Here is a 16,979-nt window from a genome sequence, read left to right on the forward strand (position 1 = left end):
AATTCTGAGACTACATCCTGTCTCACACGGATGATGTACACTAGTCTGGCCATAAAAGGAAGTGCAGGAAATGAGCAGCATCACACAGTATGCACCAGAGTCAGCAAGAGAAGTGAGTAAAATGGCTGCCAGCAGCACATGGCAAACAAAACAGGAAAAATAAACTGACACCCGCAAACAGACAAATTTGCCCGTTTGCAGGAGCGAGATAATTAACCAGCCATTACAAGTGCTACTCGAGCTTGCGGTAGCAATTAGCACTTATAAAATTATCCAGAGATCAAATCTCTGGTTAGTTTTATAAATCTGCCCCAAATGCCCCATAATACTGTCAAGTATAGTTTATTAAAAAATAGGACTAGGCAGTATTTTGGGGTTAAAGTTGGTGAGAGTGGGGTGTTAGAAAAAAAAACAGTACTGAAAAGTGCCTTTACATTGCGGTCTATGGGAACATATATATATATATATATATATATATATATATATATATATATATACTTATATACATACATACATATATATGTATGTGTTAATATGTGTATATATAGTAAGTAAATATAGTAAGTAAATAATTAATTACAGTACAATTAAGCAAAATAACTGCTTATTATTATGTATTTAATGGAATTTATTTTTCACTTCAACTCAATAAAGTTACTTTATTAAATAAGATAAAATAATTTGTTGTAAGTAGCAATAGCCAAGAATCCTAAATATTATTAAATGGAAGAGTTCTGCTAGTGTATATTCATGCATATAATTTATGTAATACTTTTAGTATATAGAATAGTGGGGAAGGATTCTGTTACAAATATATGTTGTTAGTAAGAGTTGCAGATATGTGAAGTTAGTTTTGTGTCCTGAAGGTCAGTAAATTTGACAGGGTCCATTTATCAAAGGCTTCGTCTGCCTTCACCTGCCTACGAATGCAGAGAACTTGCAGTCCGTATTTATCAAGTAGGTGGAGAATTTCAATCTCCCGGTCTCGTCCAACCGGGAGATTGACAGCTCCTGCCCACATGTGATTGGCTGTGCACAGGCAGGGGGCGGCGTTGCACAAGAGCACAGAATAGTGTTCTTGTGCAATGCTAAATTCTGCCAGCGGAATTCAGTCCGCCAGAGGCAAGCTGCGGCCGGACAGGTGCACATATGTATGCCCCTGTGCGCCGTAGTTTGATAAATCAAGCCCTATGGGTCACTCCTTGGCTTCATGTCTTTCTCTCAGTGGTGTAGACAGAAATGTCTTTCTACTCCAGTAATTCTGGTGCACAAATAGCAGATCAGTGCAGTGCATAAGCAAACCACTTTATGGTAGTATAATATCATTACATCTCAAACAAAATTGTTAACACCTGATAAAGGCTTCTAGACAAGTACATGGCTAGATAGAAACATACTCTTCTACAGTTACTCTAAAGCAAAGTAATAAGGGGGATTGAAATCTGTATAAATATATAAATCATACAAATAGCATTTTTCAGCCCTGTTCTGTGATATTCCTTTAGACATTGTTCATAGGGTTTCAATCAATCTTGTCCTCTGTGTCTATTTCTGGTCAGATACACTTATCTAGGATTTCAAAAGACAATTGTTTGCACTGTGAAGATGTGGTAAACCATTTTACCTCTGTGATTACCTTGTATCTAAGCCTCTGCAGACTGTCCCTTATCTCAGTTATCTTAATACACTTTTTTCCTCCGTGCTTACCTTGTATCTAAGCCTCTGCAGACTGCTCCTTATCTCAGTTATATTAATATACTTTTTACCTCTGTGATTACCTTGTGTCTAAGCCTCTGCAGACTGCTCCTTATCTCAGTTATATTAATATACTTTTTACCTCTGTGATTACCTTGTATCTAAGCATTTTCTGACAGCCCCCTGGTCACATGACATTTTATTTATTATCTATTGACTTTCATTTTAGCTAATTAGTGCAGTGTTTGTCACAATCCACGGGCGTGATCACAATGTTATCTATATGGTTTACATGAACTAGCTCTCCCCTGTTGTGAAAAGCAAATAAAAAAGCATGTGATAAGAGGCGGCCTTCAAGGGCTTAGAAATTATCATATGAGCCTTCCTAGGTTTAGCTTTCAACTAAGAATACCAAGAGAACAAAGCAAAATTGGTGATAAAAGTAAATTGGAAAGTTGTTTAAAATTACATGCCCTATTTGAAACATGAACGTTTTTTTTGGACTTGACTGTCCCTTTAAGTATAGGCTATACAAATGCAATGTAAACATAGCCAGCAGAAGCAAACACACTCCAAGTGGGGGTCAGGAGAGATGTGAATTGGGCTTTGGTATATGAACATAGATAACATGAAGAAGCATGTGTGTGTACAGAAACTGATAAAATGAGGAGAGCTGATTTTCCTGCAAACTTGACCCATTTTAATAGATTATGGTTTCAATGAACAACATTAGCTATTTCATAAATAAAAATAAACCTAAATAAGTTATTTATCATACATTTTATACTCTGCAGCTGGTATAACAAGTCATTGGAGAAAAATAGTTTTGCAGTACACTGTCCCTTTAACAAATAGAACACATTCTGTCAGGTGATTCCTCGATAGTGTATTTCACATTTAAAGCGCGTAAATACATTTAAAGGGAATTAATGCTAAATTCTGTTTAGTTAATTCTACATAATCCATATTTGGTTTTATAATATCCTCTGTTCATTTTCTCATTACGCAGAATCTGCATCTTTTGTACTTTCCCTGACAATGGCGTGTGACCTGAAGAAGCCTCATTAGCCCTCTCATAGCGTTACCGTTATGTGTCGACGTCCACTCATCTCCCTAACTTGTTTAGTCCTTTGTTTTCTTTTCCAAGCAGCTTCATTGTGTTATTTTCTAATCTCTCAGAAGATCAAAATAAATTGTATTTATGTGCGAGAGTTCCCCTATAAAGAGGCCAAATTCTAACAAAGCCGCAGTGCGTATATCACAGGCAGATACCAAGGCCAAACACATGGGCCAAGTATTTGTATTTTATCCCCAGTACTTAAACAGGGATATTTCACCAAAATTCTTTCCATTGTTTTCTAAAGGTCAGACACATGTGACCTGTGGTTTTATTGCTCTGCAGTAACCACATTTTATACAAATAGCAAAAAAAACATTTTCATGCTGGGTACCGACTTATATACAGTATGTGCACTTTGTCCTATGTATTGGAAACTACAGACAAATATAATTTAGTACAAGTCTCTACTACTGTATATGGGTTGCATTCAGTTATTGGGAAATGCTACAATAAGGTTGTGCCCAGCATGTGCCCGGAGCACCTGCTTGGTTAGGATCACAATTTTGTGCCTCATGTTGGTTCTGTGAAAGACAGAGGAGGGTTAGATAAGTCTGGATCTTGGATGAGTTTTATCTTATGAAAAGGGTGGTCAAAATGGCAGCTTATCACCATGCCCAATTTGCTACTGAAATGTGGGCAACTACAGTGGGCATTAAAATGGCGCGTGTGGGAAAAGCGCAAAGTGACAATGTTGTATGTCATATCGATGACCTTTTAAAATGCCAGCTATCCCAGTAATTCATGTAAAGGCTTTATAAGTCACAGAGGCAGCATGAAACAGGGAGTGTGCAATTATGCTCTCAGAATTTAACCCCTGAATGCCTTTCTCATGAGCAGTGACTGAAGAACTACCATTGGTGCAGCAGGTGTAGTGGTCCCAGGGCCAAAGTGCTGGGAGAGCCAAAGAAGCCAGTTTATACATAGGTGTGTGCATACTGTGTACAATCCTAATCCAGTGTATTGAAGGATGCAGGTCCTTCTGTCTTTCAATCAGTTATGTCATAATCAATCTGTCTGTCTGTCTGTCTGTGTCTCTCTCTCTCTTTATATATATATATTTGTCTGTCTGTCTATTTATAGCACACACATGAGTGCATATACAATATATTATAAAATTAACAATATATACTTCAATTATATTATTTGACTGATAACTAGCACTCTTAAGGGTTATATTTTATGTATCATATCTCTGTAATTTGTGAACTGTCCCTGTGTTTTTTGCTTGTATGACCCCTAGCTGAAATGTCCATAGATACCCCCTCCCTTAACTTTTTTTGCAGGCCAATCTGACACTAATATATCTCTCTCCCTCAGCTGAATTTAAAGTATATTTGCAACAGTCTTTAAAGAAAATTCACAGACCAACTTACTTCAGCTGCCACACAACCCTCTGCAACAGGTAGCCTCTGGAAGATAGTTTCCCACCCACCCCACCCACCCCAAGCTTACTCCCTCATTTATAGTCTCCCACACAACTTTCATTCTCCTAAACAGACCCCCAAGACCCACTGTTGGAAAGGGAATCGCCTAACCTTTCCAACAGTGTAAGTCCTAAAGGACTGTAAAAATGTTTTTAAAAAAACCTTAGAAAATATTAGCACCTAGGTGGGAAAGTGCTTAGCACTCAAAGGGTTAATATTGATTGGCTGAATCCAAAAAATAACAGTTGTCGCTCGCTGTTTAAATCTTTGCAGCTAAAGCAATTAATCTCCTCCCCAACTCGCATAAACATCAAAAGCCATAATCATACCCTGCTCGACTGGATTCTCTCCACTTCTCCCGACCGAATCCAGGAGGCAGGTGTTCTCCCTAACAGTTTCAGTGACCACTACTTAGTGTACTGCGTGCGCAAAATAAAGGCAACTAAATCCTCTCCCAAGGTTAAAATCACCAGGTCCTTCAAAAAATATAATCTTCAATGATTTCTAAATGACATCAAGAACCTCCCCTGGCAAAGATTAAACCTAATCCCAGATCTAGACTCTGCAGTTGAATTCTTTCAGTCTGAACTCCTACAAGTTTGGAATTTATATGCCCCGCTGCGTAAGGTGAGAGTAAAAGGAGCACCTTTGAATTGGATCACAGCTGACCTCATTCAAATGTACCAGTTTCGGGATTCATTGTGGTGAAAGTTCAAGCATTCTGGCTCTATGAACGATCACTGTGTATATAGACAATGGCAAAATATATGCACTAAACAAACAAAATTGGCCAAGGCCCAATATTTCTGTGAAAATCTGAACAATAACATATCTAACCCTAGAAAGTTTTGGAAACTCATAAATATCTTACAAAATCCACCAATCCACTCCCAACCTGCCACTGTCAATGTGGATAACCAAACCCTGCAACTCCCCTTAGAAGTAGAAAATGCCTTTAACAATTATTTTGTCGGATGCTCCACCACCCTGATTGACAAACTAATAAATGGCACGCATCCTGAAACTACAAATGTGGATCAGGCCCCACTAAGACAGCAAAGACCCAATATAGAGAAGTTCAATTTTAGACCTGTACCCATCAATGTCATTAAGAAACACCTTAATAATCTAAAAATGAAAAACCAGTCTGGACCTGATCAAATCCTAGCAATGCTGTTGAAGCTCAGTGCGCCAGCAATTGCTAAGCCTGTCACAAACTCAATTAACAAATCCTTGATATCTGGATACATACCAAAACTCTGGAAAACTGCAAGAGTAGTGCCTATTCATAAAAGTGGGGAGTTAACCTTGGTTTCTAACTATCGCTCTATATCATTGCTTCCAGTATTATCAAAAATCTTAGAAAAATTAGTTCATACGCAATTATGCGAGTATTACCAACTTTCTAACTATCTGACCCCTGATCAATCAGGTTTTCGCCCAAATCACTCCACTACAACTGCCCTCCTAAAAGTTTGCAACGACATACAAACTGTTATGGAACAAGGAGACCTAACTTGAGCTATTTTCCTTGATTTTGCAAAGGCCTTTGACACAGTAGACCTATTACTGCTCAAACTAAAAAACTCTGGTATTGCTGATCGTCCGTTAACCTGGTTTCGATCATATGTATCGGATCGATCACAATATGTCTCCATTTCTGACAGTGACTCCCTTCTTCTCCCGGTCACATGTGGTGTTTCCCAAGGTTCCATTCTCGGCCCCCTACTATTCACATTATTTATAAATGATCTGCCTAATGTCTGCAAATCCTCAACTGTACACATGTATGCAGATGACACGGTAATCTATGCAAACAATTCCGATCTGCCGCAGCTTGAAGCAGTGCTCCAAGACCAGTTCACAGAGGTAGAAAAGTGGATCTCAAAAAACAAACTCTTCCTAAACACTGACAAAACTGTCACAATGATCTTTGGAATGGGACCTAAATTACACAAATTACAAAATTCCCATTTACGCATCAAAACAAAATCCAATTGCACACTGACCGCAGTCCACTCTTTCAAATACTTGGGTATGTTGTTAGACCCTAATCTATCTTTTGGCCTCCACATAGAAAAACTTGCATCTAAACTCTATCCAAAACTAGTTGCCCTGTACAGAAACAAATCCTGCCTCAGCCCTACAGTAAAGGAAAAGATTGTACAGCAAATGCTGATGCCTATCATGGATTACGGGGATGTAGTATATGCACCTGCACCGCAAACTCACCTTAATAAACTTAATACATTGTATAACTCGTTCTGCTGCTTTGTGCTACAATGTAACTACAGGACCCACCATTGCGACATGCTAAAAGAACTAAACTGGCTGTCGCTGGAATCCAGACGCACCCTCCATCTTTCCTGCCTTGTCTTTAAGAGCCTTTCTGGGAAGCTCCCACCCTACCTGAGCAAAATGCTCTCCCCGGCTATTCCCACCTCCTATAACCTCTGATACAGTACCAGCACATTATTTAGCTTGCCTCCATACAAAAAGAAAGCAGCTCGATCCTCCTTTTTCTACAGAGCACCACAATTATGGAACGACCTCCCGCACACTTTCAAACCTTCCCCAAGCCTAATATCCTTTAAGAGATCCCTCTCTACATATCTCAAAACAGAATGCTCCTTTTATGGCTGATTAGATATTTCCTACCTGTTCCATGTTAAATTTTTGCATATATTGTGTAATATTATTGTTTTTGTATTTTATTGTACCCTATTGTATCAATGCAATGTTTTGTGGACCCAGGACATACTTGAAAACGAGAGAAATCTCAATGTATCCTTCCTGGTAAAATATTTTATAAATAAATAAATAAATATTTAATAAAATGGGTAGTAGTTTTTATTACTTAGGATACATTCTAGATAGCTTTTTATTTGAGTTCTTTCCTGGCATAATGCTTGTGTGCACCCGATATGAATCCTGCCATGTGTTTTTGTAACATTTCATGTGATTATAAGATGTTTGGGGTATTTAAGTGCAGCTGATTTTATACCTAACACAGTCTGCCTGTAATGATCACAAACTCACCAGGATAGAGGGAAATCCCACAAATTGGTGGGGCCTTTTGAGTATAATAAATGTAATGTATAAATGTCCTTCACACCCAGAACCGGTGTAGTGTCGAAATCTGCGACCCGACGGAATGTGCGACCATGACGTCACCACATTCCTGAGCGCAAACGTGACTGGTTGACCACCAATCACCTGCTAGAGCCACCTCCTTCCCAGGCTGCTGGTTTATTGGGACTGACTCGCAGTGTCACTAAGCGACCTACGGATTGTTTTACAAAGATCTTTATGAGATATTGTGGAATATGGTTATCGAAACAATGATGCTGCAGTCATATTCAATTTGATTAGAAATGTATGGTACCTAGATTAAATAGATACATTATGTATTATTTAATAGCATCTTGAAGCGAATGCTGAAATTAAGGTAATTATTATGAATAGGACTGCAGCGTCATTGTTTCGATAAGCATATTCCACAATATATCATAAAGACCTTTGTAAAACAATCCGTAGGTCGCTTAGTGACAGTGCAAATCAGTCCCAATAAATTATTAATATAACAAACATGCCCAGTGAGATGGTATTGTTAGCCAAAAATATACATGTGTTGGAGATATCAAGGGTGCAAGATTATTAGGATTTTGAAGCAAATTTGGTTGATTGTTACACTTTTATCTCATAAAGATGTTTGTAAAACAATCCGTAGCTCGCTTAGTGACACTGCGAGTCAGTCCCAATAAACCAGCAGCCCGGGAAGGAGGTGTCTCTAGCAGGTGATTGGTGGTCAACCAGTTATGTGTGCGCTCAGGAATGTGGTGATGTCACAGTCGCACATTCCGTCGGGTCGCAGATTTCGACACTACACCAACAGATAAACAACTCTCAAACTAAGATTTGTCTTTATACATTTGTTTGAGGGATCTCACAGTACTGATGAGGCTTCCTAGATAATCTCACAAGACCATATGATATTATTTATTGCATATTTTCTATAAATTAAAAGCCAAATCTCATGGCAAAAAGACTGAACTTGTGTAATCTGTCAACATTTGCTTTATTAGGAACATTAAATCATTTAAAGTATTTTATTTCTCTAAAATATGTGGTTAAATTATCATTATTGTGTGAAAAGGTACTTATGTGCTTATTTAGATTTTAGAACATTTGTAGTTTAAATAAAATAAAATAATATATACATAAAGCATTATAATATCATTAGTAAACAAAAAAAAAATGTATATCTATATAGAGACATTAATTCTATCTCGCTTGCGCTGTATGTAATGAGGTAAAGGGTGATTTCTATTCAGAGCAGAAATGTATTTCAGTTGATTAAGAGCTCACCTTTATATCAATCAAGATAAGTAAATATGCAGTTGATATGAATCTACAAATTAGAATGTCACTGGAAGGAATGTTTAATTTCTCAATTAGAAAATAGTAGGCTATGTGTGCTAAATTTCTATGGAAACAATAAAAAAAAAAATCTGATTTTTAAGCAGATTGGAAAATATCTACTTTATGAAAATGAATCACAGAGTGGAATTGTTCCCAGTGGACTAAATCATAATAGATAAGAGTATCAAATTATTTATCTACAAAAAAACTCTGTAGACTTTATTGGTAAATTATGTAGAAAAATTATTAGATTTTTTTTTTCTTCTAAATGAACGGAACCTGATCAACCCTTGTTTGCTATATTTATTATCTGACACAGTTTCAAGACAGAAAAATAAATGATTACAGCATCAGTGTAATAATACTTCATTAGATATTCTGCTATAATCTGTTGTACACATAAAAATAATCACATAATGGTTACACAATATATTCATCATTTAACTTATATAAAGAAGAATATTCTTTCTATAGAATAAATAATATAAAAGTCCTTAAGGGCTCTTAAAGAATTATATCTTAAACTATATTCAGAGGGAAATTAAACTAAAAAGATTAATTTTGTGAAGTAAAAAAAAAAATGCTGAGTACTTTCAATATTTATTTTACCAGTTTTTTAACCCAGAAAATTGTGTTTTTTATATTGTTCCTTGCGAGGTATTAGGATCCAGAGCACTGATGGTACATACATTGTCACAGCAGAGGAGAGAAAATAAATAATACTCAAGAGTCTTTTCAAGGGGTGCATCCCTGGACTTTAAAACAATGCAAAATATGCTAACAAATTACTGTAATTTTTTAAAACAGTAATTATAAATACAGACCTTCTGTTACTTCTCTTACTGCACTTCCATAATAAATGTCAACAGTATATAATATATACATTGTAACATTATTTACACATACAATCTGATTACATTTAGATCGAATTTCTATTAAATATGTTTCTAGACATTAGCAAAAATCAACATTTATCTAACAAACTGCTGAGATAGCTAATTGCAGTGTCACAACGCAGTCTTTGTACAATGTGAATAATACAACTAGATTGTAATATTTATTTAGGATTAAACTAGGCTCGTGTTTTTTTGTCTTTTTTTTGTCTCATTTTTACAATAATTTATGTATATAAAAAAAATTACATATATGTGGCAATCTGCTTATAATGGCATTAGACAATAAGGCTAGATTACAAGTGTAACGCTAATTTATTGCATGCCCGGAAACAGGCAAATTACAAATGGCTGGTTATTGCCATTACAAGAGGCTGGTTATTGCCATTACAAGTGGCTGGTTCTTGCCATTACAAGAGGCTGGTTCTTGCCATTACAAGAGGCTGGTTCTTGCCATTACAAGAGGCTGGTTCTTGCCATTACAAGAGGCTGGTTCTTGCCATTACAAGTGGCTGGTTCTTGCCATTACAAGAGGCTGGTTCTTGCCATTACAAGAGGCTGGTTCTTGCCATTACAAGAGGCTGGTTCTTGCCATTACAAGAGGCTGGTTCTTGCCATTACAAGAGGCTGGTTCTTGCCATTACAAGAGGCTGGTTCTTGCCATTACAAGAGGCTGGTTCTTGCCATTACAAGAGGCTGGTTCTTGCCATTACAAGAGGCTGGTTCTTGCCATTACAAGAGGCTGGTTCTTGCCATTACAAGAGGCTGGTTCTTGCCATTACAAGAGGCTGGTTATTGCCATTACAAGAGGATGGTTATTGCTACAGCGAGCTCTCGGTAGCAATTAGTGCTTATAAAATTAACCAGAGATCAGATCTCTGGTTAATTTTATAAATGTCCACCAAAATACAGTGTAATATACCTTATTAAAAATAATCAGCTAGATTATGAGTTTTGCGGTAAGAGCGGTGAGGTACTAACTTGCAAGTTATTGTCACCTCTCACTTACCTACAGTGCTGGTATTACAGGTTTATAAAAATCCGACGTTAGCAGGCAAGAAGTGAGCGTAGAGCAAAATTGAGCTCCATACCGCACTCCAATATCAGCGCTGCGGTGAGCTGCGGAAAGCTGGTTTTACGTGCTTGTGCACGATTTCCCCATAGACATCAATGGGAAGAGCCGGCTGAAAAAAAGCCTAACACCTGCAATAAAGGAGCTTAAAGCTCAGTAACGCAGCCCCATTGATTCCTATGGATTAAGAACATTTATGTTTACACCTAACACCCTAACATAAACCCCGAGTCTAAACACTCCTAATCTTACACTTATTAACCCCTAATCTGCCGCCCCTGACATCGCTGACACCTACATTATAATTATTAACCCCTAATCTGCCGCTCTGGACACTGCCGCCACCTACATTATATTTATTAACCCCTAATCTGATGCTCCCAACATCGCCGCCATTTGGATGGGCATTGCTCTTAAAAGGGCATTTAGCTCTTTTTCCGCCCAAACCCTAATCTAAAAATAAAACCCACCCAATAAACCCTTAGAAAAGCCTAACACTAACCCCTGAAGATCTGCTTACAGTTTTTGAAGACCCGACATCCATCCTCAACGAAGCTGGCAGAAGTCCTCAACGAAGCGGCAGAAGTCTTCATCCAACCGGGCAGAAGTCTTCATCCAACCGGGCAGAAGTCTTCATCCAGACGGCATCTTCTATCTTCATCCATCTGGCGCGGTGCAGGTCCATCTTCAAGACATCCGGCGCGGAGCATCCTCTTCAATCGACCTCTTCTTGAACAATTAATTCTCCTTTAAATGACGTCATCCAAGATGGCGTCCCTTGAATTCCGATTGGCTGATAGAATTCTATCAGCCAATCGGAATTAAAGGTGAAAAAATTCTATTGGCTGATGCAATCAGCCAATAGGATTGAGCTCGCATTCTTTCGGCTGATTAGTCTGTGACTATTTAAAATCTATTGAGTTGCATTTAGTGTTGTGTTGTGCTAACTCTTAAATAACTTATTTTTATGGCCTACATGAGCTAGCATTCTCCTGTTTTGAAAAGCAAATAAAAAAACATGTGATTAAGAGGCAGTCTTTAGTGGCTTTGAAACGGGCAAAACTTTAGAGGTTAAAATGTTATAAAGTATATTAATCTAACAATGATGGTTGTGCAAAGCTGGGGAATGGGCATTAAAGGTGTTATCTATCTTTTAAACAATAACAATTCTTGTGTAGACTGTCCCTTTAAGTCTGGAGTATTTATTTTAAAAGGCAATTGGAACGTCCACAAAATAAACAATTAAATTATATTGCAGATTTGTTTTACTTCTTATATTACTAACTGAAAGTGTTAAATGTCACTTCAAAAGGACACAGAAGCAAATGTTAAAACTTTCAATTTACTACTATTATAAGATTTACCTGTTTCTCTTTTTTTGCTTAGACTTAGCTCCTTTCCATCAGAGCATACTGAGGTAGGTCAGGAACGTGCACGTGTCTTGAGCACTATCTGGTACCCATGTTTGTAACAATGTTATATATATATAGTGCTCAAGGCACGTGCATGATCACAAACCTAACGTATGCTCTCATGAAAACCAGCTAAGGTACAACTTTGATAACAGAATTAAAGTGGAGGTTTTTTTTAATGGTATTAATTGCCCCTTTAATTTAATGTCCATTACGTCTTATTTGCTAAACCTGGAACTGAAGGAACCTTCACTTGTCCATGGTGCTTTTTGACCACACAGTGTAAATACAAATGGCTATTTATCATTTCATGTTTTATTTAGACACAGAAAAATCTCAACAAAACCAAACAGATGATTCCAACCCAGAAGATGGATCCTTAAAGAAAAAGCAGCGGAGACAGAGGACTCATTTCACAAGCCAGCAGCTTCAGGAACTGGAAGCCACGTTCCAACGGAACCGTTACCCAGACATGAGCACTAGAGAGGAAATTGCAGTGTGGACCAACCTCACGGAGGCCAGAGTTAGGGTACGTCATCAGATCTACTGGTCGTCATCAGATTTACTGGCCTTGCTATAATGTTTAGAAGTGATGTTCTCTAAAGATATCACTTTGTGTTTACACAAAAATGATCTATAGAAATAACAAAATAAGTTATTCACTACTAATAATTAATACAAGTAATGTTTATCATCAGAGTGAAATTTGTAAAACGTCATAAATTCAATGGTTCAAGGTAATCTTCATCATTGTTTTCTAAACTGAGATGTAAAGAGAACTCGTACCATGTTAGTTTAATCTTGTAGAAATCTATGCACATGTAGAAGTGCAGTTCATGTACTTATTGAGTCTTGGGGATAGATTACTGGTTGTTCAGGAGGAACTGGGTAGTTTGTAGACGAGGTGGGAATTTGTTATTTACAGAGAAAGGGAAATGCAGGGTCTGGCTTAGGGTTATGGGATTCCAACAAACTGTTCCATTACCCACATTAACAGATGAACACAAAATGTATATGTAATAATTGTTATAGTTTAGGTCAGTAATTGACCATTTCCTATCATAAAGGGCCGTAGATCAATATTTTAGAAGCCTTATGACCAAATAATATATTTTTTAAAAATGTCCAGTGGCACAGAGCCAGGTTTAGGTAAGGTTGCCTGGTAGCCTTTGTCTTCTCTTCTTCCCACCAGAGGGCTTTATAGAGTTGGGACAATTCCAAAGAACAAATATTTAGTTCTGCTTTTGTCCTGTATTGCACACGTGGCTAGTTCTGATTTTTCTTAGGGGCCACATAAACTAATGGCCACATGTAGCCCTCAAGTTTCCCGTTTGGCACCCCTGGTTTAGGTTATCTATCTGGCCAGAAGACAATTCATTTTCAGCCATGTGCCCTACCCTTAAAGGGAAACTGTACCCAAAATTTTTCTTTCGTGATTTAGATAGAGCATGAAATTTTAAGCAACTTTCTAATTTACTCCTATTATCAAATTTTATTCATTCTCTTGATATCTTTATTTGAAATGCAAGAATGTAAGTTTAGATGCCGGACCTTTTTTGGTGAACAACCTGGGTTGTCCTTGCTGATTGGTGGATAAATTCATCCACCAATAAAAAAGTGCTGAAACCAAAAAAAAAGCTTAGATGCCTTCTTTTTCAAATAATGATAGCAAGAGAACGAAGAAAAATTGATAATAGGAGTAAATTAGAAAGTTGCTTAAAATTGCATGCTCTTTCTGAATTACAAAAGAAAAAAATTTGGGTTCAGTGTCCCTTTAACACTAGGGGATAATTAGTCATCTGGTAAATCTTTATTAAGCCACACAAACTTTCTTTTATTTTCTTGCATAAATATATTGGTACTGATGCATTATCATCACCGTTTATAATGTTCAGCTTAAGTAGAAAGAAAAAAATTATTGTTCACTCTTCCACTAAAGGGACATTGAACTCAGCATTTAATTCCCCATAATGGACTTGATTATGAGTGGAGCGCTATTTAGCGCTCCCACTCGAGTGTAAACTGTGCTGGACAGATACTTTTGCACTCGTATTACAAGTGGAAAATAAAAAGTAAACCCAACTCACGCAAAAAGTGGAACTTAGAATATCACAAACGTAAAAATACATACCTATATCAGTTATATCTATAGGAATAGAAATGCAGGTATAGGTATATACACACACATGTTCTGTGGATATTTTCAATAAATGAATAATTGGGTTTATGTACAAATCCTGAGAGTGCCCTTTTCTGCATGGATTCATATACTTCTTATTTTTGAGTATTGCACCCAGGTCTATCATACACCACCCAGGTTGGAGTGCTGGGCCACAGGCTAATGGAAACAGTATATATATATAAAAAGTGAAGAACATTGGAATGTGAAATATGTACAGTAAATATACAGTAAAACACATTAATATATCTGTACACACATGTATACATATACGTATTTGCATACATACACATAATTAGACATTTGTATATATGTTAAAGCCCTGTGCAGCCCTTTTATCTAACACCTGATACCTTATATCTTTGAACCATTATAACTTTTTGATGCAATTTTTTTAAATATTTTTTATCAGTGAATTATGAGTGTAACTGTACAATGCATTTTTTTTTTTGGGACAATTTTTTGTCTCACGTAACAGTTAACCAGAGCTCTGAAGTCGCGATAACCCAACGTGTGTTAAATTCAATTGTGTTCAACCAAACACGTTTACTTTCTACTCGTATTACACACTCTACTTCCAAAGTGGCCAAAGAGCTGTAATATACTCCTTATGGCATGAGCTCACACCTATTCTCTCTATAGGCTTTTAAGGGGAGTGTCTTAAAGAGGCGGTGTGGGTGAAATTAACCAATCACCATCTGCATTCTATTCACATATTTTATGATGTGCAGTGTCACAGGTTTTCTTTAAATAGAATGATTCATATTTAAGTTCCAAACCTGTATTTATTATAACTTCTGTTCCTTTTAATTTATTTTTTAATGTGAAATGTAAATTACTGGTTGAACTCACTTGAATTAAGTACAAATCTTCTTCGTCACTTTAATGATCACAACCTGTTAACTGTAACTGCTTTTTTATTATTATTTCCAGGTTTGGTTTAAGAACAGAAGGGCCAAATGGAGGAAACGAGAAAGGAACCAACAAGCTGAGCTCTGCAAGAACAGTTTTGGAGCCCAGTTTAATGGACTTATGCAGCCTTATGATGATATGTATTCTGGATACACTTATAACAACTGGGCCACTAAGGGTCTGGCTACCAGCCCTCTCTCAGCCAAGAGCTTTCCATTTTTCAACTCCATGAATGTAAGCCCCTTGTCAACTCAACCAATGTTCTCTCCTCCAAACTCAATAGCCTCCATGACCATGCCTTCATCTATGGTGCCTTCAGCAGTGACTGGAGTTCCGGGCTCAAGCCTTAACAACTTGGGGAATATTAACAACCTTAGCAGTCCTAGTGTAAACTCTGCTGTTTCAGCCACGGCCTGCCCTTATGCTTCAGCGGCTAGTCCCTACATGTACAGGGACACTTGCAACTCAAGTCTGGCAAGCTTGAGACTCAAAGCTAAACAGCATGCCAACTTTAGCTATCCAGCAGTGCAGACTCCGGCTACAAACCTAAGCCCATGTCAGTATGCTGTGGATCGACCAGTATGAAGGACCACATACCAAAGACTTGACTGCAGCCATACAAACCCTATGACCTATTTGCCCTGCAGCTTATGCCTTTACAAATAAAAAAGTGGGCATTCAAAGACACCTGAGAAAACATTTCCATTTTTAAACTGACAAAGTCAATTGCAGACTTATTAATTTTGGGTTCAAGAGGACATATTAGAAGTGTTTTGTCCCAATCCAAAGAAACTGAATTACATAGAAGTAAGATTATTTTACTTTTTAAAAGGCAAACTGTTCAGTTATAGTGAACCTTTTTTTTCAGCAGAAAGTTGACTGTCAGTGTACAGTTTAATAAATAAAGTAAAAAAAAAAAAAAAACTGTATAGATTGTTTAATTGAAGCAGCAACAAAACTCTTATTTATCACATGGACAAAATTGACAAAAAACTGTACCAAATATAGTTGCAAAAATATGCATGATCATTACAATGTATCCCATAGGGGTACGGATTTGTAATGTAGGGAAATAGGATGTATATATATTATATATAAAATATAAAATGAACATTTTCTTGTTTTGTTTTGTATGTGGAATGATGATGTATAAAGTAGAATATTAAGATGAGACAAAGCGCAGCCCTTTCTGCTTCAACTATTTTCAAGTCTGCCTGGAATTCTTTTTTTTGAATTTATAGCTTTAATTATTGTTGTTTTTAAAAGCAAAATAAACACCCCTTCCTTTCCAATCTTAATTCCTTTTAAAAATAAAAAATAAAATAATAGTTGAAGCGTTGGTTTTGTATGACCTTTTATTGGAATGAAAGTCAGAATAAAATTGCATTTATGAATGTTTCAGTAATAACACAAGATTGTAATTTGAGCAGTTTTTTTCTGTTGATGCTGTAAATGAGATTATGGGGTAGATTCATTATGCTGTGGATGGCAGCTGTTTCCGTGCGAGCCTTCAGGCTCGCCAGAAACAAAATTTAAAGGGAAATAAAACCCAAAAATTTTCTTTCATGATTTAAACAGAGAATACAATTTTACAACATTCCAATTTACTTCTATTATCTAATTTGCTTCATTCTTTAGATATCTTTTTCTAAAGAAATAGGAATGCACATGGGTGAGCCAATCACACGAGGCATCTATGTGCAGCCACCAATCAGCAGCTACTAGGCCTACCTAGATATGCTTTTCAGGAAATAATATCAAGAGAATGAAGCAAATTAGATAATTGAAGTAAATGAGAAACTTGTTTTAAATGGTATTCTTTATCTGAATCATAAAAGAACAAAATATGG

The 16,979-nt window shown here is 36.8% G+C and overlaps 1 protein-coding gene across 1 annotated transcript in view; it reads left to right on the top strand.

Moving 5' to 3' along the window:
* The window catches only part of PITX3 (paired like homeodomain 3), a 108,340-nt gene extending 91,872 nt beyond the window's left edge, over positions 1 to 16,468 (top strand). Inside the window, exons 3-4 of the mRNA XM_053691966.1 lie at positions 12,362 to 12,567; positions 15,151 to 16,468. Of these exons, the coding sequence (XP_053547941.1) occupies positions 12,362 to 12,567; positions 15,151 to 15,714 (770 nt within the window). The 3' untranslated portion in view covers positions 15,715 to 16,468. The remainder of the gene's footprint in view (positions 1 to 12,361; positions 12,568 to 15,150) is intronic.
* Positions 16,469 to 16,979: the final 511 nt, after the last annotated feature.

The sequence above is a fragment of the Bombina bombina genome, chromosome 9, assembly GCF_027579735.1.
Source record: "Bombina bombina isolate aBomBom1 chromosome 9, aBomBom1.pri, whole genome shotgun sequence".
NCBI classification, from domain to species: Eukaryota; Metazoa; Chordata; class Amphibia; order Anura; family Bombinatoridae; genus Bombina; species Bombina bombina.